Source organism: Cyprinodon variegatus, unplaced genomic scaffold, assembly GCF_000732505.1.
Source record: "Cyprinodon variegatus isolate N-32 unplaced genomic scaffold, C_variegatus-1.0 Scaffold603, whole genome shotgun sequence".
Lineage (NCBI taxonomy): Eukaryota > Metazoa > Chordata > Actinopteri > Cyprinodontiformes > Cyprinodontidae > Cyprinodon > Cyprinodon variegatus.
The window spans coordinates 56,689-82,516 of NW_015151056.1; the positions used below are offsets into that span (position 1 = coordinate 56,689).

Sequence of the window (25,828 nt, forward strand, 5' to 3'; positions counted from 1 at the left end):
GGCGTGAAACCTGTTTTTCTTCAAATTTTCAGTCGAAGTCTGCTCTCTTCTCAATGTTACAGACTGCAGCTTTAAAGGAAGAGAAAATGTAGTTGCATGAATTGAATGATTACGTGTTCAACTCAGAGTTGCATGTAAAGTTAGGATAACAGGAAGCCATTAAAACAATTAACATTTTGTGGCGATAAAAAGTAACCCCACTGTTACTTTAACTACTTTAATATCACAGTAACTAAGGTATTTGCCCTCATTATGAGCAAAATAACTCCTTAAAATTTACTTTCTCATCACTCCTTATTGATTTTTTTTAACCTGAGCTGTGGATCTCTGCAGCTCCTCCAGTGTAATTACTGGCCTCCTGATGAGGATTCTCCTTGCTCATCATATGAGCTCAGCCGGACCATGTTATGTTTGTAATTGTGGTAAACTCATTCTGTTTTCTGAACAGAAAGTCTTTGAGATATTAGAAAATATGGATGGTATGGTTGTATAGGATTTACTGCAACCATGCTTCTCAAAAACTCTCTCCAGGACCTGTCGGCTGTCTTTCTTCTGCATTAATATTTTCCAACGACCTACTGAAGCCCTGAAATAGCAGCTGTAGTCAAAAATACTATTTCAGAGGTATCAGATTATAGGAGGACGAATACAAATACATTTTTTATAACTTTAGATTTTTGTTAGCTGAAAGCTTGTCTTGAAAAGTTGTCTTACTTCATAGATAAATCGTTTTCTACCCTCTTTACAATTGTACTTTCTTTCATTTCATTGTCTAAACCCAGTTTCAGAAATAATGTGAAGTTTATGGTTATACCAAATAAATAAAAAATATAAGTTGCAAGAGTTTTTTATGCCCCCCTCATACCCACAATATTTGACAGGTTACATTATAGGATGCTTCTTATTTCTGTAATAAGTTTATAAGTGCAAGTTTCAACAGTTGAAGGCCCTACCTTGCAACAATGAACACTCCATTAAATCTTGAATAAAAATCAATCATTTTAGTGTTGGAGGAGTCCGAACCCAGGAAGGCTTTTAGCGTGAGTGAGTAGTGTGTATTTGCTCTGCGTTCAAAGCTGTATTTATCTGACTCTGTCTGAGTCTATTGATGTGAGTGTTTATCCACTTGTGCTTCATATGTGAAAATGGATGCCCTTGTGGAAGGTGCCCTCAAGGAGAGCGGCCTAACTTGTCAGATCAAGAGAACGCTGTATTTATAGGTAAACAAAGGAGTGCCTTTGCCCACGGGGGCCCCAGCGAGCACTATCCACAGATCAAACTGTTGGGAGGGATTTTATTTAGAGAAAGCGTGTGTATGCGTGTGCATGTGTTGCGGATTGGCGACTGGTGGGTGGCTAAAAATAAATAAATAAATAACTAGAACCTGACCTTTCGGGAGCTGTTAAATCGTCCCACTGGTGACGCCAGGAGACAAGCCCCTCAGGTGGAAGGGAATGGCTGCAGAGTGAATTATTTAGAATGGGAGTGAGGATTTGCAAAAGAGGGGGGGTTGAAGGGAGAGGAGGTTCATGTGTGGGTGGAAGGGGTTGACGTCGAGAACTGATCCCCCCTGACAACCCTCATGAAGCTTTCTTCGGAGGATCTCCCCCTCTCACATCCTCCCTCCCTCCCTCCTCCTCCCGCCACTCCACTTTAGTTTTACGTTCAGCTGATCTGGTCCCGCTCCCCTTCGCTCCGTCACTGCCTGTCTTTTAGCCCTCAGCCCAAAGCCCGTCGCACCACATGTGTCAGAGCAGCCACCAACTGTTCGACAGTGACAAGAATGCCGTCTCTAATCACACTAGCTGTCTGGAAATAAAGCCACAGCACTGTTTTATTTTCATTTAATTCATTCCTTGATGTTAAAGGAAGCATATAATTTTAAATGAAGTTAAAAAAAAAACATTATATCCCTGTAACCCATGTAACCCAACCTAATGTGAAAAAAGTTATTGGCTTTGTTATTAAAACATAAATAAACTGTGATTGCCTACATTTGAAGCACCTCGCTTCCCTCAAACAAACCTTATAGATATATTTAATAAAACCTTCCTGACAACTTGAACTAGGCTGAACAATATCAATAAAGAGCACATCATACACTGATCTACAGAAACTTAAGAAGAGAAAAGCGAAGAAAAAAAAACATTAATCAACTTCTATCAGTCTTGGATTGAGTTTTAAGCCATTTGTATGGTTTTTGCACTCCAGAGAACTACCAACCCCTGGTCCATTTGACAAAACAGTAAAGAAACTTCCAAGGACTGATCGCTATACCAAATTTACCCAAAGAGTCAAAGTTGACTCATCCCCAAGGTCACAAAACAATCGAGAGTATAATCTGAAGCACAGAAGACTTGCTTCAGTTAAACTCAGGGTTAATAATTAAACAATAAAAAAGAATGTCAGCAAAAGGGAACCTATGGAAGAGTTCAAAGTCATTGCTGACCAAAAAGAACACAAAGCCAGTCTGATATCTTCCTAAATAAAACATTGAATGTTGCCAAAGACTAGAGAAGAAATGTCTTTAGACTTAGGGGAAGAAAACGGGAGCTTTCGTCTATAAGGAGTAAAAGCAGCGCAGCTTATATGGAAAACACAACATCAGTTTAACTTTTTGTTGATAAGGTGAAGGTCTGGTGCTGCTTTAAAACCATTTATTGATTCAATGACACTAAGGCTGGACAACTTGCCTATTTGATAAAACCGTGCTTTTTAATCACTGCTAGAAAAACCTGGTTACCAATGCATTAGCCTTTAGCTGAAAAAGTATTATGTAGCATCAACTTGGCCAGCTAGACTAATTTTTGCAGTGTATAAGACGTATTCATCTGGAAAAGAGCAGATAGAGCACCATTTTAAAGCGGAGGCTAACAGACTCAGTGGACACAGTTCAGAAACAATCAAAATACTCTTAAAAAAAAAAGAAAAATCTCTTTCAGCAGTCAGTTATTGAAATTGTAACAATACACACACAATAAAGGTCATAATTAAAACATTACAGCTACAAAGTTGACTATTAGGGTTACAGAAAAACAATGTTTCATTATGGGCCTGCCTGTGTTTGGAAGATCTAGGAGGAGTAAATTCTGCAAATCATTGATTAAATGAAATCTGCTTGGTTTCCTTAGAGAGAAAACTTCAACAGATTTTTCTCTATGAACAAATATCTATGAACAAAAGAAAACAGAGTGTTACTCCTTACCAGACTGACTTGCACACACATGTAAGTCAATCTAGTTAGCCAGGCTAATGCAACAGTACGAAGTACGAGCACACGCTATGAGAACAAGCAAAAGAGTGCTGCATTTTTGATGTTTTGGGCACAGGTGGCAGTGATCATTAGAAACCTTTTTCATGACCCTTTAATGAATTGAACCATTCATTGAAAGCTCATTTTTAAATTTCAAAGACAAAAATAGAAAAGAAATTCATTAAATTAGTTTAAGGTTCCTCACAGATTCACTTCAATTATATTTCCGTTTAAGTTTTCACTTTATGGAAACCAAGCAGATTGCATCCAGTCAGTGATTTACAGAATTCACTCCTGGATGATCCTGGATGATTATGTAGTGAGAGTGAAGAATTATTTGCACTGTGTCGTTGACCTTGCAGCAATCCCTCATACCGAACATGCATGCAGCATTTCCTTAGGTTGTCTCAGTCTGAACATAAACCTAATCTGTCGATCTACTGTACAATGCTGAGGTGTGACAGAAAAAAAAGCTAAGAAAAATTTGTATGGGTGTCAGCTGGCTGTTAATTTCTAAATATATAATGTGCTTCAATAAATACTGACTTCCAATGACTAATGTACTAGAATAGAAAACATATTTGATACTAGTCAGTTATTAAAGTTTATTATACGAGTTACACCTAGAATTTTTTCAGTGCGGTATGATGATCTTTGCAGGCCAGGGAAACAAGGAATTCCAATCGTGATGCCTCATCATATATCTCAGCACATGGATCTTCGTGTGTTTGTCAGCTTTTTGCATCAGGATAAAGTAGGAAGTCAAATATGGGAGATTCAGCCTTAAACCCTGGAGCCAGGAGGTCAACCTGCTGTGGATTGTGTGTACACACAGACTCTTCCACTCTGACCCTAGAAAGCTCTACTTTCACAGCTCCACTTTTAGATAGGGGCAGACGCATGTCCATCACCATGGTGACAGCTGCATGCCGGAGCTCGGCAGCATCAACAACTCACCCCGAACAGCAACATCGGCTCCGACACTCCTTCAGGAAACGAACCCGACTCCTATAAGCACGACAGCATTCGAGCTCCACAACTGACAGCGAGCTAACGCGCTCTCACGCACCAAGCATCTAAAAATGGGTCTTTGTTTCAATTAGTATCTGGATACTCCAAGCTGTGCTGCAGCAGCTTTCTAATCTGTGGAGTGAAGAGTCGATGGAGACGGAGCGGGCCGCTAGAACAGATGGGCCCTGCATGACACTGAGCCTCCAGCAGGGTCAAAATCAATGCTCATAACTGAAAAACAGCATAGAAATTAATAATTATATTATTACAAGATTGCTCTGCATTGCCGGTGCAATCTAATTAATGGCTGTTTTGTTTTTAGCTTGTTGCTTTTTTCCTTTTTTCATTCGAAACTGTGAACATTACGTGTTTCAGGAGCAAAAACTTGAAGTGATGAACACAAACTTCTAATAACCTTAGCGGACTTCCCTTTTTCCCCTCAATTCCTTAATTTAGTATAATACTTTGACTTTTCTTTAAAAACAACAACAAAAAGACTTTGGCATTTATTGTGGAAAATAGTTTGAAAAAAAATACTGTAAGATTTTTTTTAAGTTGCAAAAACAAAACTTTTTATTGATGTTGTTTGAAATGACTTCGGTTACTGATTTTTATGTCACTGGTGTTGTCTTTTTCGTCATCTTAGACCTGTCTGACCAATTTCTGGAGGTGGTGGGACTGGAAGGAGCCATGGAGATGGGGCAGATCTACACGGGCCTGAAGAGCGCTGGAAGACGTCTGGCCCAATGCTCCTCTGTAACCATCAGGTCTGTCTTTCCCCCCAAAAAATACCTTCTGTTCATCAAAGACTCAGAGCAGTTAATGATACCTTAAGAAAAGATGTGTAAAATATATTTAATTTAATAATTTTGTCTATTTTGCAGTAGATTTATCTCACACTGCCAAATAAAAAAACTTTAAACTTCAATACAGGAATATTAATGGGAAACACTTCCTACTGTAGTAAATATGTATGATAATTCTATGTACACCTTTAGGTTTATACTTCTTATAACCTCCTTTTATTGATATGTCAGCACATAACATTCTGCCATAAGATTTTATTATCTGGAGCTGGTAGAGAGGAGATTATTTAATATTTTTTATTTGCATTACAGCAATGTAATGTAATGTTCTTCTTCTCACTTCATCCCAGATGTTTTCTTTAAGTTTTAGGTCTGGAGACTGAATTAGAAAATGAATAAGTTAGATAAGGAGTATGTTGAGGCATTCTGTGTGATCTTGTGTTTCACAAGACCTGGTGTTAACTCCTTTTAGCGGCTTTGCCTTCAAGCCAGTCCCAGTTCTAAACTGGGACTGGCTTGAGGTGCTCGCCACCAATTCTATGAGAATCCACTATCCTTGAAAGCTTTCCTTTCCCAAAAAACAGTTTGATTTTTTTTCTCTCAGCACCAACTCTGAGCAGGGCCAGACAATAGAAATGCTGTCCTCAGGAAAACAGGAGGTTATTCAGGCATCTTATTCAGGTTTGTTGAAGTGAATGTTTTCTGAGCAGCAGCTCTAAAGGAATTGAGTTAGATACCTCTTCTCCTAATGCTGATATAAGGTCAGTGCCCACAAACAGCAGTTCTTTCTTAATATTCTAGAAATAAATTGATCTTCTGATATTAGAAAAAGGGAAGCTTCGACCTGTGGTTTTCTGTCCACTCATCAATCTTTAAAAGGCCTAATATGCAGATTGTGATTATGGTATAACTGACGTGTCACATGTTCTAAGGTCAAAATAGCCCTTCTATATTCCAATTATATTATACTCAGAAAGATTAAGCAATTCCAATAAAACAATACAAACTTGTTCCAACTTAAATATAGACAGTACACCGGTTTAAATGGCTACATTACAGATCTTTATGGAGAATGAAATGGAAGGAGGGTCAAACATTTATGATAAAAATTCCAGTTAGTTTTAAGTTTCTAGAAAACCAAATTATTACTTACAAACAGGCTGTAGCACCGGTTTCAGTTTAACATTGGCGCAGGTTTGTTGGAAAAGCCATGTTTCAGTTTTTGAGCAGAAGCTACCAGTTCTATATTTGAAATGTGTATTTTTCGGGGTTTTTCGAATACTTATCCATTGTTTCACTCCACATCCATCAGTTATGTTGGTTACTTACTCTCCTCTGATCAAAATACACAGTTTCATTTGAACTCTGGGAGCTTTTTCTCAAATTCCAGGTGTTAACGTTTGAAATGGTAAGAGACACAATGGATTTTCTTGGCATGCTTCCAAATTGGTTCCCAGACTCCTTATAGATGTTGTTTTGGAGATTTCCTGACCCTAAGGTGCCTTTTTTAACGTTACTGTGGGACAATGATCTCTGAACATTTTCTATTTTACTTTATCCATTACTCTACGGCAGTGGTCTCCAACCCTGGTCCTCAAGATCTACTGTCCTACAGATTTAAGATGCATCCCGGCTCCAACACAGCTGAATCAAATGATTGATTACCTTTTCAAGCCATCCATTTGATTCAGCTGTGTTGAAGCAGGGATGCATCTAAAATCTGTAGGACAGTAGATCTTGAGGACCAGGGTTGGAGACCACTGCTCTATGGGGTAGAGTGTTAAAATTTGGTTCTCACCAAGCCTTAACACACATTTTTTTTTTTTACCTGAATTGCTATTTAAAATTGTTTTTTTGTGTCACATCTATTGATTCTTTGATTTCAGTTTAAATGAATAAACAGAGTGCTGAGAAATGTTACACCTATGGTTTTCCAAATTTCTGATTTTTTATTTATTTAAGAGATTTCTAAAAATGTCCTTATTACAGCTACTGGAAAAAATAGAGAAGTTAATTTCAAAATGCTTTGCCCATCTTTGCCAGAGGTTCCAATACTACTGTTTACATTTGTAATTACGTGTTATTGAAAAGAATGTGTGTATAACACAACCTGTCTGGTTTGGTTTATCTGTATTTTTACTGCATTGTATTTATAACCTTGTTTATAACCTACAGAACCAGTAAATCCCTCCCAATGCAGATTGACGGCGAACCTTGGATGCAGACTCCCTGCACTGTAAGTCATTAAATCAATTTACTGTCTCACAACATGTTGTTCAAGCAAAAGACAGCCAATCAGCTGGAAGATTTAGGAGTGATGTATAGTGCTGTAGTTTACAGTTTAAAGATGAATATTTCTTCATTGGTATTTCTTTTTACTTCTAAGTTTTTCACTGCAAAACTGAAAACGAATAGTAGGACCAATCCATTTAAAATATTTTCAGGCTTTTCAGTACTCTAACTCAAATCATTTTGGGAATCAGTTAATTAACTGCAGGGCAATTTCTTTTAAAGACGAGCAAATTTGCTTGAAAAGGTTGGAATCTTGTGTTAGCAATGGTTCCCTAAAGAAAATGTGCAGCCACTATCATTCTAAATTGCCTCATAGGCAGGAAACTGCTGCTAAAACTGTTGTAGCTGCAAGAAAGCTTCATCCAGCTGGATGACTGTCTCCTCCTAAGGACCATGTGAGAGAATTGTATTAACATCAGTGCAGAACATGCTCATCAACCGCGACTGTTCCACCTGTGAGATTAGCACATGCAAAGAATGCTTCACCATCAGTCAGACTTTTAAAACAAAATATTGGCATCCCAGGTGTCAGAATGAATCAGTGATGTTTTAAATAATGATCAGTATGATGAATAATGACTTTTCACATTCTGTTAAATCATCCATTTGCAGGAAAAACAAAACCTTGATGTTTTTTTAAACAAATTACTTATTTTTTATGCTATTAAAGAGAAAAGGTACCACCAAACACTGCAGCCTATACATTTAAGAACACCCCCTACCCTTCATATTTTATTAAATTTGATAAATGTATGTTTTTCTAACACCGTATGTAGAGTAAGTGCACAGCAAATAACCACTTTTCCATCCTGTATTTCATTTTGTATGACTTTAATTCATATGCTTTTCAACATTGCAGCATATTATCTATTTAAGTGTTTGATACCTCGATCTAAAATTACTCCTGCAAACATAAACTCTTGCTTTATATCTCAGTTTTAGTCCAGGAAAATCACCTACTTATAAGGATTTAATAATAATCATTTCTAACTGGATTATTTTGGTTAAAGTCACAGAAGTTTAAAATCACCTCTCTGATATTTTAATGCTACTTCTTCACTTCATTCTTCCTTCTGATCTTTCTTTCCTTTTGTGGCAAGAGTCTTGCTTCAAAAGGTTATCTTGTGCATCCTAAGAAAAATCAGAAGTGTTAGGTCCTCGTTTAATGATGAAAGTAAGTCTATAAAAGCCCCTAACTGCCACAAAGTCAAAGTTCAAGTATAATAAATGGCAGCCTTTACTTTGAAGCTAATGTGCTCCTTTAAATGCAAATGGAAGCTACACATTAGTGCTTTGAGACTCTTGGTGTAGTGGTTTAATGATGTGTTGAATCTGACAAACACTGACAGTCGATGTGAACTGATCCATCAGACATTTCATAACATCATAGTATTATTGCTAATTCAGACAACGTGGATCCATAAAGCCCAATTTGTTTTATAAATTATGATGCACATATGTTACCATTTGATGTCATAGTAATACATCCCTGGGATTCTCAAAATGTGTTATAGTGAAGTCTATAGATGTACATTTATAAGCCATTTGACAAGAACCCATATGGGAGATTGCTTCTGTTAGTGACGCATTACTGAATTCAGCTCTGCAAGTAGATGACATTGTATGAAATGAAATATTGGTTGAACCGTTGTTACATATTAAGATAAGTAATTAGGTTTAAAAGTGAAGTTGAAAATGCACTTTAAAGCAACATTTATTTGGAGGAGTGTTGGCCTAGTGGTTAGAGCAGAGCGCTTGTGCTCTGAGAACATTGCAAGCACCCAGTTCTATACCCACAGCCTGCACTCTGGGTCCCTGAGCACTGCTCCCCAAGGAGATGGGTGAAATGCAGAGGTTAATTTCTCCAGTGTGAGATCAATAAAGTTCAGTTTTTATTATTATTTGTCCTGTTTCTATATTTAAAATCTTTTGACCTCCTTTTTAAGACTGGATATCATGTCAGCTTCCCAACTTTTAGCCTATAGCTGGCTACAAGACCATACTTATGAGACTTATGATATTCCTCTTTCTGGAAAGCCTACAAGTATCACAGATGAGATGCAATTTCTGCTGCAACAATTATCTGTCTTATATATGTATGCACCTCCACTGATCTAATAAATGCAAGTTAAATCAGCTTTAAATACAGTTTCATTTACCACTTAAAGTTGATTCACTGTGATGCAGGTTTTTAAGCCATAATAACATGATGCAAAGCAGTGTGAGGGAATAAATTAGGACACAAGGGGAATGATGCAACTGAATAACATTAACTTAAATTATGAGGGGGGGAAAAATTTTTTTCATCAAAAGAAAGTTTGTAATAATGTAAGTACAATGGGCCTCAGTGCTATATGAGACAGTCTTCCAGGCAAAATATCTGTTTCCCTTTATGTGAGACGAAAACCTTTAAACATTAACAACAGAAAATAAGTCAATCTTTTAAAAAGAAGACTTTAATCTCCCAAGTTGGAAGATGTGAGCTTTCTTATTTTTGCAAAAACTAAGTCTTGACTTACAGTACTAATTAAGGGAACTCTTTGCCATCTTTTCATATCAGCCCTATGTTTACTGAATGAAAAAAAAAGGACTCTGTCCCAAATATAAAACATGTAGGATGCTCTGTTATGTTCTGGGACTGCTTTGCTTCATCTGGCACAGGGTGTCTAGAATCTCTACAGAGTTCAATGAAATCTCAAGACAATCAAGGAATTCTAGAGCAGTGTTTTTCAGTCCTGGTCCTCAAGGCGCCCTGCCCTGCATTTTTTAGATGTTTCCCAGCTTTCACACACCTGTTATCAATTGATAGCAGATTATCAGGCTTTGCTGAACTACAATCATCTGAATCCGGTGTCCTGAACCTCAGAAACATCCAAAACATGCAGAGCAGGGTGCCTTGAGGACCAGGATTGAAAAACACTGTTCTAGAGAGAACTGTGCTGCTGTGTCAGAAAACATGGTTTCAGTCGCAGGCCATGGGTCTTCAGCAGGATACTGAACCAAAGCCCACAGCTAAAAACAGCTGAGAATGGCAAAGAGAAAAAGAGGACTATTTCGAAGTGACCGCCTGTGAACCCTGACCTAAATCCTATTGAGCATCTTTGGAAGGAGCTGAAACATGTCGTCTGGAAAAGGCAGCCTTCAAATCTGAGACATCAGACAGAAATATTACCCACCTACTACATTGTCATCATACCATAGGAGTGCATGCATTTACCAATTGCATGCACCCCTGCTGTTAATCATTAAATAGATTATTATGGTTACATTATGTATCAAAAGAAACACTTTTAGCTAAGCTTGTGCACATAAATGGGAATTCCTACTTCAGTTTCACTTTGCTCTCAAGGCATATACATGTTTAATATAAATATATACAATTGGTGGGATATAGAATAGATTTTATTATGAGAAATTTGGATATCTATCCATTGTTAATGAATATCACATTATGAACTCATTATCAGGCATTCACTTATTTTCAGAGAAGTAGTAACTAATTTAAGCATTCTCATCAGAGAGGGGTGCTAACCTATGTCTTATTTTATTAAAATTGAAAGTAAAATCAAGGCCAACAGAGCTCATATGATTTGAAGGTTTAAGAACACCAAAAAGGAGGAAAAGTTTATGTCTAATGAATCACAGATGCTGCTGCCAGTCAAAACATTTGTTCTAGAAAATGATTTGATATGGAGTGGTGCTATGGCGTGGAGGTGCATATACTGGCTATAGCAGATGCAGGTCCCGGCCCTGCTGGCCTTTGACGAATGTCTTTCTGTTCTAACCAACTTTCCTGTATTCATACTTTCATAAACAACAAAAATAAAGGCCACTAGAGCCTAAAAAATAATCTTAAAGAAAATGATATGATGTCATCTTTAAACCAACAATATTTTGTGTTTCTACTCTGTTATTCTCCCTCAACCCAGTATTTGAAGTATCATGCAGTTTGTTTAACTTTTATTTTAATTCCCCTCTTTTCTACAGCATTCACTGAAGGATTACCTTTTAAAAAATGTTGAATCAGCCATTTTGTAAAATTATATGAAGAGGATTAAAGTGCATTTAGTTGTATTTTGGAGAATATCACATCAGGAAGTCTAGTTCTCTACAAAAACATATAGAATGCTTTGAAAGTTAAAGTCATTGTGTTTTTCTCTTAATATAGATTGAGATTGTCCACAAGAACCAGGCTCACATGCTGATTGGACCGTCACAAGGCCGCAGCTTCTTCTCCTCCATCCTGAGACGAACGCGCTCTGAAAGCAAAGACTAAACCATCATTGTGGGACAGATTTGAGTTCTCTTAGACTCCTGCAGGGCAGCTGTAGGCACGTTTCATTGAGACCCAGTGGTCCAGAGAAAGTGGACTTTGATGCCTTTTTCATAGCCAAGCGCCCAGTAGCATGCTGTAGGTTCGGTTTGTGTTGCCTGCAGCATGAAGATGTGTCTCAGATTGTCGTTGTTGAATCCAAAATAAACTGTGATCGGAACAGACAGTTTGATCTTCAGTGAGCTCCAAAAATACCGAAGTTATTTCTGGAAGTACTCCTCTGTTCTTGTTCTATTTTCTGTAAAAAATATTGTCTTTTTTGCTGTTGTGCTCTGTGCCAATTTGAACAACCAAACAGATAAATTATGCATTTATAAATGTAATAATGCTCTGCTGTTTATGCTGTTCTGCTGTATTTCTGCACACACCTGATGCATGATGGGGAGTTAAAAAGGGTGATGTTGTCTGCTGACATTTGCTGCAGATTGTAGGGTATTTGCTCAAGACCCCAGCTATATTTCATTACCAGAAGCTTCTAAAATAGAGATCTGTTTGCTCCATAGTCCATACAAGTCATCTTTTTCACAATTTTATCAGCTTTGTTGCTGCTCTTTAGAGGTTTTGGGACACATTTATTTATTGCTCTTCAACATGCATGCTCCTCTTTGCTTATGCTGCATGGGAATTTTTCAGACAGTTTAACCAGTTCTGTACACACATACTGTTGCATGAGAGAGCAACAGGTTTTTGGACATTCATTAAGTGTTCATCACCTGTTCAACGATTAAAGATTAATTTGCTGTGTGATAAATTAAGCAAACAACAAATAAATGTTATAACTGACTGTAGAAAAGTACATTGAATGACAACAGCCTGTCGGTGCTCTTGAAAGCATGCAACTAATTCCAGGATCTCAAAATAAATTGAGTTAAAGTATATATGGTGCAAAAGATGAATATAATCAATGTTTGCAGTTTTAACCCTTGGCACTGGTCTTGATTCGTTTCTGTATTTTTATTTTCCCCTCACTTGCACCAAGAGCATAAACTTTTAATATTCTTTAGATGTTTTGCACATTTTCTGTAAGAACAGTGTCTTTTTAAAATGCATTCTGCATGTTTTCGGAAAACATAAAATAGTTGGACCAGCTGATATTTCTTTAGAGGTGCCATTTGCAATGCGGAGACTACGATCTGAGTCTCCTTATTTTTTTGTGCTTTGTAAAGTGCAGCATTTGTACAGTGAAGTTGTATTTTTGTACACAGTGTGATTTATTTTTCTGCTCCCTGCTTCACTTTTGCGCTCACGCCGCGTTGTTGTTGCCCACAGATAAGTTACATCTGACTGAGAAAAGTGAAAGAAACAATTAAAGGCTAGTGTTGTGTGATCCAGTGTTCTAGTATTTCTTTGATTTCTATATTTTGAAATCTTTCAAAAATTCTTTTTGGCAATTTGTTCAGAGGGAATGTGAACTTTAACTCAACACTTAATTTCTCTTAAATAAACACAAGAAAAAAAAAAAAACAGTCTTCTTAAATCTAAATTGGTCCAGATGTTGACCGAGAAAGACTGCAACATCAATGCAAAGGACAATTCAGCATGTTTTAAAAATAATGAAAATATGGATAGTGAAAATGAAATTGAAGAATAAAAAACACCATGGCTGGAAAATGCACCATGGTTGTTTAATGCTGCAACGTGGTTTAATAAAATAATTCTGTAAGCACAGTTAGTTCAGACCTACTATCAAAAGGGAAGTCAAAGCAATAACCCAATTAATCCTTAGGAAGTGAAGGAAATCATTGAGAGGGTGATTAACTACACCCTATATTCTAACTGAACCGTCTACTGTATGAGCCAAATAGGTCATTTTTTTTTAAGTATTTTGGACCTTATTGATACAGTTAATACTTTAAAGAGGAATCAATGTCTCAGAGGCATATTGCCATTTTCCTCTATAAATCGGCTGTTAGATGCCTTTTCTGACTAGCCCTTGTTTAGAGATATAGGCCATTTCTCAGACTCTGATGCGTGGGCACCAGCACTTGACCTGCGTTTCTCCATCCCTGGTGGAGTTCAGTGAGAATGACACCATGCTTCACTTCACATCAGTTTCACCTGCCTGGTAATAGAGCCCTGCCTGGATCCAAGATGGCACCAGCGTGAGAACTACTGACTAACACACTACTTCCGATATGTCCATCTTTCAGTCAAGAGTTTCTCAGAATGGTGAACTTTATTTTCAGGGAATTCACTAGAAACTATCCTACACAGGTTTAAGCTAACAATTTACTGGCTTTGATACAAAACAGCCTAAAAAGGCCAATATATGACTTTACAATATAAAAATGAATCCATTAGGTTAATTCAACAAAACTTCTTTTTTGTTGCATAGTTTGATTTGAAAAGAAGTATTACATTGTCTGCCAAGTTCAGTAGTACTTTTTCCAAAAGCTTTGTATATATATATATATATATATATATATATATATATATATATATATATATATATATATATATATATATATATATATATATATATATATATATATATATATATATATATATATATATATATATATATGTATGTATGTGTGTGTGTGTGTGTGTGTGTGTGTGTGTATGCCTGTTTAGCCCTCAGAGTGAGGACCAGTTGTGGCAAAGTGAGGACATTTTGGTGGTCCTCACATACTATTTTGCTAATGGCTAGGTTTAGGGCTACGGTGTCAATCGGTTTGGGTTAGGGTAAGGGTGAGGTATGCATCGGTACTGGTTAGGTTCAGGGTTAGTTTTAGGGTTAAGGCATAGAAGGGATGGAAAATGACTTAAAATCAATGGAAGTTAATGGGAGTCAACACATGATCCTCACAACGATTGCTGAACAAGTATCTATGTGTGTGTGTGTATTCTTAAACTTAAAGAGAAGATTATTGCAATGAACCATTTATATTTAAACAAGTTAATTCAAAGTGCTCTATTTAAAGAATTATGAGATACTGAAAAACACAAATCATGCTTTATCGAAAACTTACAGGTTTTACTTTCATCAAAGCACTAAAGGTTTAAAATTCAGATTTGGCTTTTTACTTTGTATTTTTTTTATCATAGCAATCATCATTTAAGTATAAATTTGGAAACATTTGTAGAAAGGCAAATACATTAAAACAGCATGAATGGAGATACAGAAACTACTGATTACTGTACATGTTTTATTTAAAAGAAATGTATAAATAAAACACTGTATAAGCATAAAAAAAACTGTTTTGTTCCTGTTAATATAGAAATGTTTTGGAAATAGCTTGAATCAATGAGATAGAAAAGTAATAACAGACAACAGTGTTTTTTACTGTTTATTTATCAATGCTCATTATGCATTAGTTATCTGTCACACGGATCAAGAGGAGTACAGAAAAAATACTGAAAACCAAACAAAATCTAAATAGTTACTTAATAGTTACTGCTAACATACAAGCTAATGCTGGCATGTTCAGCTAACAAACAGAATAATAAAATAATAACTTCAAACACACTTATTTAATGTTATTTTTTTTAAAACATTTTTTTTTTATGAAACATAAAACCTGGAATAACCTGGAAGTTTCTTTTCACGTTTACCATTGTAATATGATAAAGGATAACAGTAGCAGCTTGTGAAAAATATTCTCAGGGGGGCTAATGTAAAAATATATTTACCAACCCACTCAGATAATGGAAATGGAATCAACAGTGAGACGACAAATTCATTTTAACAGTAATGATTTCATTTCTTTCTTAATGTGTCCAGTTTTACAGATAATGTAAATGAGCAATTTTACATTTTATAATGGTAAATGCAGAAATGAAGGGTATCAAATACAATAATCAATAAAAATCAATGGTTGTGGTCAGCTGAATCTTTAAAAATTATGAAAATCAACCGTGTGTGCGTGAGTGAAAAAAAGAAGGCTGTTTGTGTCTCTAAGGTGAGTTACTGTGATGAAAGGTTGTCCAATGAGGGGCAGCCATCAGCTGTTGTTTCTACAGATGGATCTGAGAAGCTCCTGTAGTGCTGTTGGAAGTCTCCTTGCAGCAGAGTGGCTCTGACCAAGTGATGGCTGAAATAAAACCTCTCCTTGGCATTGAAAATGATGGTATAATATACCTATGACAGGAAATACAAAAATTGTATTGTTTATTTTGTTACTTTACACAAGCTCTAACTACCTCTGTGTTATGTGCTTCGGGCACATTATGATTTTTGTCCATTTCTTTTCTTTGTTTTCTTATAAACTTTAGTTGAAGGATCTTTTGTTAATATATTTTGGGATTCTTTTAGCAAGTTAATTATGTTAATTTGTGGTGCTGTCGTCCGCCCATAAATAGGCTGGCCTTCAGCACGTTAACGCGTTCCTGGCGCGTTCCTTTCCAACCTCGTTTGTGGACGCCGCTTTCCACCTGCTCATTTGCTCCATCGTGCGCGGTGCGCACTTGTCTTGTCGCTGCGGCCTGCAGCGGACGTTCCAGCCTGCCATGTGGTATTTTTGGAAGTCTTCTTGCAGCAGAGTGGCTCTGACCAAGTGCTTGCTGAAATAAAACCTCTCCTTGGCATTGAAAATGATGGTATAATATACCTATGACAGGAAATACAAAAATTGTATTGTTTATTTTGTTACTTTACACAAGCTCTAACTACCTCTGCCAAGTAGGTTATATTTTAGTCATGTTTGTGTGTTTGTTTGTCTCTCTGTGTATAGGATAACTTGAGAAGTTATAAACAAATTAATTTTAATGAAATCTTCACCAAAGGTGCACCTCAATCCAAGGAACAGTCCATAAAATTTTAATTATGGTCCACATCACATTCTGGTTGCAAAATTTTTTTTAAAGATTCTTTTTATTGTTTATTTATATTATTTGGAGGAAAAAGCAGTTCCCCTGTAAACCAGAGTGGCAGCAGTGATATTGACAGCTTCAGAATCTGATGCAAAAAAGTCCAGAAGTATTATAGTGAAGACAAAAACACAGGAAAGGTGAGTCATGTGTCACTCGAAGTTTCAATCTGTTGATCAAAAAAAAAAGCAGAGTACAAAGTGAATGAAGAAGGTGAGAGAAGAACAGACACCAAAACCTCCAGACACACGCTTTGCCTTAATTATAAAGTTATGAAAGGATTTCAAGGAAATTGTTTCCAGAGGTGGGCCTTATGCTAACAAACAATTCATAAATTTTAAGTATTCAGTTGGAAATTATTGACAATTGGCAAGCCACACTCAATAAAGGAGTGGTTCTGCAGGTGGGGAATATAGACCGATTCTCAGTATGTTTTGGTTACTTTTGAATGTTGGTGCTGCTTTTAAACTTGTTGCATGAGATGGACTCTACAACCCACAGAAGTGGCTCAGGTAGTGCACATCATCCAGGATGGCAGGTCAATGGAAGGTGTGGTAAGCAGGTTTGCTGTGTCTGTCAGCGTAGTGCCAGAGGCTGGAGGCACTACCAGCAGACAGGCCAGTACACCAGCAGACATGGAGGAGGCCGTAGGAGAGAAACAACCCAGCAGTAGAACCACTACTTCAGCCTTTCTTCAAGGAGAAACAGGAGTAGCACTGCCAGAGCCCTGCAAAATGAACTCCAGCACAGAACCCCTTGTGAGAGCATATGCTGGTGCGTTGGCCCTAGATTCCTCCTAATGCAGGACAATTAGTGTCAGCAGATCCTCAAAGATGAAGGCATTGAAGCTATGGACTGGCCCATCCGTTTCCCAGACCTGAATCCGATTGAGCATATCTGGGAGATCGTGTCTTATTCCATCCACCAACATCACGTTACGCCACAGACTGTCCAGGATTTGTAGATGCTTTAGTCCAGGTCTGGGAGAAGATCCCTTAATAGACCATCAGACACCTCATCAGGAGCCTGCCCAGGCATTGTAGGGAGCTTACACAGGCACATGGAGGCCACGCAATACAGAGCCTAATTTTGACCTGTTTTTAGGTCATTTCATCAAAGTTGGATCAGTCTGTAGTGTGTTATTTATTTTTACCACCCATTTTGGATGTGACCAAACATTAAATGGAGGTTATAAGTGGATTTCTGTCCCATAGAATGGCTTCAGGCTGTGTCTCCTCTACCTTCTAGTAGGTTTATTATGGCTTATACTACTGTATGCAGTTTATTTTTTATAACAGCTTTAGCCGCGTCTAAAACCATCTTTTTCTTTACAAATTGCTTTATAATTTCTTCATCTACTTTGTTTACAATATACCTGCTTTTTATAAAACTTAATTACAAAGCTTTACTTCTAATTAATATGTATGGATTTTATGTGTTGTTTAAGATCAACTCAGTTGACAGGATATGACAGTTTTTTGATTTGGTTTCTTTAATAACGGCAACAAACAGATCAATTTACATACAATAAATGAAGAAGTACTTTATTTATGCTCAGATTAAATATAAATAGATCAATTTATTCTGCAAGCAAAAAAGGAATTACTTTAGGCTTAGGATTAATTTGGTGATAACAACCTACTGATCATACTAGAATGTAGGAGGCCATTCTGTAGGACTGATAAGTGCTAATTAAGGCCATTTAATGGGCTAATAAAATCCAAAGCGGCTGTTTTAATGAACTTAAACTGATACTGTACTTATGAATAATAATAAAAATCTATTATTCATTTTCTTCTTTTTGATCAGTGAGGGTGGTGCTCACTATAGGCCGGTCACAACAGGAAAAACGATGAGAAAACTCCTAAAACTAAATTCACCTGTTTCTTCTAATGTACAACGGCCCTGTGGCAAAGACAGGTGCTGCGGAAAGCTATAAGACAGCAGCAAAGATAATTGTGTTTTCATTATTAACTTTTTTTTTTATTTGTCTGAACTTTTTAATATAAATATTATAAAGAAAGACACAAAAGTTATAAAACTTAAACGAAATCTTTAAGTTCAAATCTACAAGTTTAAGTTTATATGTTTATATATTTATATTATATCATATTATATTATTATTATTTATATTATATTATCTTGGGTGGTTTGTTGTATATATATCTATAAAAAAAATTTTGCATCTGGAGAGGTAACAAAAGTAATTTCCCTCTGGGATTATTAAAGTATTTCTGATTCTCAACTCCTCCCGACCAGTAGGTGGAGCACTAGTTCTGTACTTTATTTACCAGGCGGTTGCCAGGTCTGAGAAAATGTGTGCACGAGGAATATGGGGTGATTTTTCTGCCAAAACGTTGTACAAAAATGCATGTTGCGCACACACATAAAGCATGTTGCAAATGCGTAAAGCATGTTTCACACAAACAAATCTTATCACTCACAAATAAACATGTTGCACTCAAATAAATGTTATTGTTCACAAATAAAACTTGTTTTACAAACTCTCCTCAAATGTCACACACAAATAAAACGTTTTTTTTCAAACTGTCCTTAAATGTTGCACACACACAAAAATTACTTTTACAAACTAATTTTGGGGGAACGCAGCTCGACGTAACACCGGCACGTTTCAGTTGTTTTGATTGTATGGCGCCTCCTGCTGTCGGTTAGTCAGAATGACAGTTCTCCATTTATCACGTGACTTTTGGCAGAAACTTATCGCGGAGTGTGAAGAATTGTCTCATACGCGAGGAGAGGCTGTTTTGTATGCGAGCAGAGATCATTTTGTACTCAGGGACAATTTACAAATTATATTTTCAGTGCTATGTTAGAGTCCGGTTTCCAAAACCAAAAATTGTTGTGTGTGCAACATTCAAGGACAGTTTGAAAAAAAAGTTGTATTTGTGTGTGACATTAGAGGAGAGTTTGTAACACAAGTTTTATTTGTGAACAATAACATTTATTTGAGTGCAACATGTTTATTTGTGAGTGATAAGATTTGTTTGTGTGAAACATGCTTTACGCATTTGCAACATGCTTTATGTGTGTGCGCAAGATGCATTTTTGTACACGTTTTGGCAGAAAAATCACTCCATAGAGGAACAAGTAAAATAATAAAACTGCTTTCTGTAAAATGCTTTCTGTAGTTTCGTTATCTATTTCATAAACTTTCTATTTGGCACCAATAACATATTTTTGAACTGAAATGACTTTTTATGCATGTGTCTATCAGAAGCTGCTGATGCTGTTAAATATAGAATAGTTTATGTGCTTTGTGCAGGATTGAACACCTTATCCTTGCCAAGAATTAAGGTTTCTTGCATGCAAATTAATGTTAGGAGTTGTAGGGAGAGGTAGAGGCTTTTCCAGGGCATTTGGTTAAGTTGCAAAAAAAAAAAAATCTGTCCCAATAGACTTCAATTAGATCCGAGTCGATGCTGTGTAAATGTATAAAGTAAGTTAGTTTTCTTCATGTAAAAAGGCTTTTCCCCATAGGCTACATCTTTCTGTTAGCAAATGTTGTTCTTGATCCTTCGAAGAGATTTAAGTGTGACCTGTGCGTTACTTCCAGGTCAGTGCCTTCTGCAAGTCTTCAGCGCCCAACAATGTATCCCTTTACATGAGAGGGAAGAGCTGGCGCTTAAGCAAGTCCCTCTGGAGGCTCTTCAAAACACCGTTACCATGGTCACAAACTTGACCGAATAGAGAAGTGAGTGGCGCGTTTGTGTGTACACACTGTATGTGAATGAAACCCAGGAGGGAATGAAGACAGGACTGTGTGTGAGATGAAAGGAGAGGAGAGGAGAGGGGTGCAGGTGGACTATGCCTGAGTGTTTTGAATATTATCAAACAATGATGCAAAGTTATTATAGATCATTTAAGAGGCCATACTCACTGATACTGAGCCTACCCGTGCGCACCGCCTGCATCCGGGCGTGATTGACTGCCCGCAGCTATCTGATCCACTGAAAGGCATTGACAACCAATAGGGAGCAGAGCGCCGCTTGTTTCCATGGGAGGCCCCGGGAGGCGATGCCAAGCCGCCCAGAACAAGCACAGAGAGCGGGGAGACGCTCAGACAGCAGCCGGGACCGGTGCAGATCCTGCCGGCGGCTCCGTGGCTTTCTGTGCCTGGATGAAAACGACGCGAAGGCGCCAGGTGGGTGCATATTACCCCCCCCCCCCCCCCCAGTCCTTCTTCACCTCTCATCCACTGAAGTTTATATTGAATTAGGAGGCATTTTGGTGCGCCCTCTATAGCTCCGTGCGCTCCTTTTAACGCGCTGTTTGTTGTCTGTCAACTTTAGTTTGTTACAGTATTACATCGTGAAGAAAACTGCGTTTTTGAGTACAGTTAATGTAATTCATAATATATATTTCTTTTGGTTCCTATGCTCTCCTTTTACAGCGCCTGAAAGGAGTGGGACAGGATACAGACTGGAGGTCTTGGAAAATGGATGGAAATCATGACCAGCAGGTGCCTTATTGTAACTCCATAGTAAGTAATCACAACTCCACCTAAAACAGTTTATATAAAAAGAATTTCCTTTGTCTACTAATTCAAACAGTTAATTAACGCAATCTTGACTTATTATTTGAATCTTTTTTTTTATAGTTTACATTGGATTTATGATCTTTTGATTTCTTTTTGATTGCTGTGTAATCTATCATGGATTAAACTTTCTTTTAAAACTTTTATTTCTTAACAAAATAAAGTTATATACTATCTATGCTGATGGTAATAAGCAGGTTTTTATTTCAGTTAGAATTTCAGCTGCACTTCATCAAAGAAAAACGACAATCAACAACAATAATAATTTAAAAAAACAAATTACTTCCACATATTTCTTGTCACCTGAAAAGTAGGAATCTAAAACTGGAAGAAATTGTTTTTATTTACATAGAAATGTAAAGATGGATTGGGTTTTTCTATAATAAACAGTTTTTATACTTTTACAATGCACTGTTATGGGGAGACTGTATTGGTCGCTGCAGCATTGTTTCAATCTAATCAATGCGACGCTTTCTTACTGCATTTTCATTGTAATCTTAGACAATATTTCATAGATTTGCACTTAGACATAGAAATATGCAAATTAAATGCAGCTTATTTGTTTAGGAGGGAAAGTTAGCAAATTATAAAACATCACTATAAGTGATATCAGAATATCATAATGGTAAACTGCAGTAAATGTTATCCTTTCAATCCCACCAAGCAATGATAATCATGGGATTTCAAGATTGGTCAAAACATAAACAATTGTGATTTTTCTTTTCCCCTCATTTGTCAGCTTTAGAAGTAAGTGGAGCTGCAATGAATGGCCTATTCAGCTCCACTGGTGATAGAGCCTGTGGTTTTGCACAGAATAGAAAGAACGATATTTTTTTTTTCCCCCAGAAGCTGCAAAGGAAGACATCGAGCTATGGAAGTCCAGCAAACGAAAGAAAAAGAAAATTCATTAAGTCCGACCTGGCTCTGGACACTGAAGGTAGGTGCAGGACGGAGGGAGAAGTTAATTTCACGGCTTCTAAACATTTAGCAAAATTCAATTGGCTTGTGGCCACCTGCACTGCTAACTACAGAATCTCAATTACAGCACAGCGGCCTGTGATGATCCTCACAAGCCTCTGTCAGTGGTCAGAGACACAAATTGACTTGTTATTAGCAGCACACTCGGAGCTCTAGCAGTATATCAGCCAGTCATAATGAACCAAGTTGTTTCTGACTCTTCTCTTTGGCTTTGAATGTTTTTCTTTTGTAATTCTTTTTACCATTTCTCCTCTCAGAGCTCTTCCAGGACCTCAGTCAGCTGCAGGAGACTTGGTTGGCAGAAGGTGAGATTTTATTTTAATCTCAAGTAAAAGAATGAACGATGGTTAAGAGAATGGGAGAGGTTGTGCAGTGGTGGTGGTGATAAGGGGGAGGAAAGCAGCTTGGAGTTACATGCTTTGCGTTGCAGTCCAATTAAAAGCCTGTGTGGAAGAGGCACCTTGTGTGTCATGCATACATTAGAGACTGTGAGCGAGGGGTCTTGAGGGAGACCAAGGAGGCTCTACCCAGAGAGTGTCATCACAGATTACCAGGAGAAGGCTCTCCGACGCTCACTGTCGCTCCTGTTTTTGGCAGCAGCCAACACGCTGCGCGCCAGCCGCCACCAGAGCTCTGCTGCAGCCCACCAACTCTCTCCTTCTCTCTCTTTCTCTCTCAACCCTTTCTCTCTCTCTCCTCTGCCCTCCCCTCTTCTCTCCCAGTTGCTTCCTCTCAGCACTTGTCTCTTTATCTTCTACAGCTGTACTTTACTATCACCTTGTCTTCTTGAATTTCATTTCTTGGTGGAAAAAAAAAAATGGATCTATAATTTTTTTTCTTGAAAACTTCCAAAACAAACCAATCTCGCTGAGAAACGACAAGTTTTTATGCTTTTTACTTCCACCCATTTCTTTTCTTTTTGAATACTTTTTTTCTGATGGCAAGACTTGCTCACTGTGGTCTAACAGAGACGGGATGCTTCAGGATTTAAGCGCGAGCGTCCTCTTTCCATCGTGTCTGCAGCACAGAACTTTTGGTAAAAATTTCTTTCTCCCTGTGTTTAATGTTAGTTTTTCTCTCTCCTCTTTAATGCAACTTCCTTTACTCTTCCATGTAATGCAAAAGTTTAAGACAAACTTTGGTTTTTAAAACTTAAACTGTAAAAATAATTTGTAGTATGAGACTTTTAGTTCTTGGCTAAAGCTAACAGTTTTTTGTAAAAAAAAAATAAAATGGCAAAACATTTTTATAAAGAAATTTAAGCTGTTCTTCAGCAATATTTCTCCTACAGTACATAAAAAATTGGTTTTTTTTTTTAGATTGTGGCAAACTATGTAATTTATCGCATTCAAAGTTAAAATACATTAATATGGATATTTGTAACCTAAAAATGTTATTAAAAAAATTACAAAGGAAACGTTCAATTTTAAAAATGTTTTTGAGGTTTAAATTAATTCAAAGTGATTAAGACTATATAACATGTGTATATAACATGTTAGTATAAAATGTTATATTCTAAACTTTCTATTTAAATATGCCTTTAGCTTTGATATTTTTTAAAGTTACGTAGATTTAATTGTATTTGTATATTTGAACTTTATAAAATACCAAGTTAACCTCAAAGCTTTGTTTCGGGACAGTTTTCGTCTCCTGACAAAAGGAGACTCAATCATTTATGGACACCATCTATTCTTCAACACCTTCCAAATCACTCACCGCCAGAGCAGTCTGAATCTTTTAAAAAATGGGAAATATTCTTTTGTTACAGATCCGGGAATATTTAAACAACTCTGAACGGCGGTGAAGCGCAATAAGGTGTTATGAGTAAAAATGTAAAAGAAGTGTTTTAAATATTTTAGTATCTAAAGTGATGAAAAAGGAGACAGCGGCTGGTGGGATTCCTCTTTTAAGGATTACAGTTCTGCCTGTCATGGATCAATGTGATGATGTACGATTCAAGATTGTGGATTTAATGAATGACTTCCTGTCCATTAAGATGAAAAGGAATACCTTCTCATTTCTGAGATTTATTGGTTCAGGTAATTGGACGAAGAGGAAGAATTATGTGAGACGGGTTAAATTTCCGACTCCAAAGACGGAGATGTTGAAGGTTTGTCAAATGACGGCTAAATGTCTTATCCCCACCCCCCACCCCACCTGGTCCAAACTATTGTAGACGGCCTCTTTAACACATTTAGGTGCATTTTATTAGAAAGAAATAATTATATCAAAAAGTACATTTTACAGTTTTAAATTCTAAAAGATTCTTCTAACTAAAATAAGTTTAGGTTAATTCTCCCTAGGTTTAAAAACTCTAAAAATTGTTTGAGGATTCACTTTTTTAGAAATTTGTAGCCCTTTTCTTGCTCTGTGGCGATTTGGTTTTGTGAATGGCGGCAGATTTCCAGCTCTGCCGTTCTCCCCGGGAGTTTGTTGCAAGGATCAGCTGGCCCATTCACAGACTGGGGCCGCTGACTCACCCATCCTGTACTTCCTTTAAAACCGGAGACAGCACCACCTGCTTTTGCCCTTTTTTATGTGGTTTTAGATTCTTTAATCTGTGTCTCAAGTCTTCTTCTAAGCCCTAAAGCTTTTGATTAATGTGTTATTTGATGCTGGTTTGAGAGTCTATTGTCTTTTAAATAATCAAACTGAAAACCGTTTGACTGAATAGGTTATATTTTTTTTTAAGAAAGGAGAAAAAGATTTTTCTCCATCCATCATTTTTTTCCTTTATTTTTAAATTTGTGGAGCAATTTGTTATCTTTATCCGTTAATTGTTTACTCTCTTTGATTCGCACCTCTGATGAGAGGAAAAAACACACCCCTGACCAAATCAAGAGTGATAAAAGTCTAGAAATCTTTCATTTTTATTCAGAAGACCTCTAGACACGTCAAGACAAGTTATTGGTCTTGTGATAATGAGGATTCACCTCTTTGTGTGTATAAATAGAAGTGCTAATGACACATTTATTATGTCTTTTTTGCTGTGGAGAGTCCAACTTGAGGGATGTAGAGAAGCTGTCACAGAGTGTAAATACGCTGGAGATAGATATGTGCATGCCTAATTGGACCTGGAGTGGAGCAGGCTTCATTATTTTAGTATTAGTCCGGGTGCGGGGAGGGGCATGAGGGGGGTGTTTGAAGTGCAGGTGAGGCATTCGGTGGTTTGGAACAGACCTAACTCGGTAGGTACAGGTGGATTCACCAGTAGGGAGGAAGCCAATTAGATACTGTTAACAATGGGTGATTGGCTGCTAGCAAACAGTAAAAACCCGAGGATATGGGGCAGTCAATGGACGGGGTGTCCTCTGGAAGAGGAATCAGGAGGTTGAGAATGAGCCAGATGAAAAAAAAGTAAAAATCCTTTCGTAAGAATGTATGTGTAGGTTAAATTTATTAATCAACAACATTTACTCAGAAGTTTGGAAAAATTACTTTTAAAATGATTTCTTTAAAAAAGGCACATCTTTAAAAAAATAATAATAATAATTTAAACTATAATATTTTAGAAGAAAATCAGATTCTGTTATTAAGTAAAATTGATTATATTGTATTATAATAAATACTGAATTTTTAAGAAAAGAAAAAAAAAAAACTCATAATTTATTCTTTGATTTTGATAAAACAATATTCTTTTACTGTTCTCTAAACAATTATTATGGCCAAAATAAATAAAACTGCAATTAAATAATTTATTTTGATGTTTTTCAGTGAGTCAGAAGTTACTTCTTAAAAAAAATACGGATTAAATGTGGATTTATGAGGATTTAGACACAGTTTAAAAAAAA

The 25,828-nt window shown here is 36.9% G+C and overlaps 2 protein-coding genes across 7 annotated transcripts in view; both read left to right on the forward strand.

The window, feature by feature from the left end:
- Positions 1-13,002, forward strand: part of LOC107096166 (diacylglycerol kinase beta-like) — a 68,717-nt gene extending 55,715 nt beyond the window's left edge. The window contains exons 15-17 of the mRNA XM_015392696.1: positions 4,911-5,031; positions 7,246-7,306; positions 11,531-13,002. Of these exons, the coding sequence (XP_015248182.1) occupies positions 4,911-5,031; positions 7,246-7,306; positions 11,531-11,638 (290 nt within the window). The 3' untranslated portion in view covers positions 11,639-13,002. The remainder of the gene's footprint in view (positions 1-4,910; positions 5,032-7,245; positions 7,307-11,530) is intronic.
- Positions 13,003-20,312: 7,310 nt separating this feature from the next.
- The window catches only part of etv1 (ets variant 1), a 23,629-nt gene continuing 18,113 nt past the window's right edge, over positions 20,313-25,828 (forward strand). For 2 of the 6 annotated variants that reach the window (XM_015392698.1, XM_015392699.1), the window contains exons 1-4: positions 20,313-20,666; positions 20,916-21,005; positions 21,906-21,996; positions 22,295-22,342. In XM_015392698.1, coding sequence (XP_015248184.1) covers positions 20,520-20,666; positions 20,916-21,005; positions 21,906-21,996; positions 22,295-22,342 — 376 coding nt within the window. In that variant the 5' untranslated portion in view covers positions 20,313-20,519. Of the gene's footprint in view, positions 20,667-20,915; positions 21,006-21,905; positions 21,997-22,294; positions 22,343-22,562; positions 23,074-25,828 lie in introns of those variants that run through there. The other 4 variants (XM_015392701.1, XM_015392702.1, XM_015392700.1 and 1 more) reach the window with 3 other exon arrangements.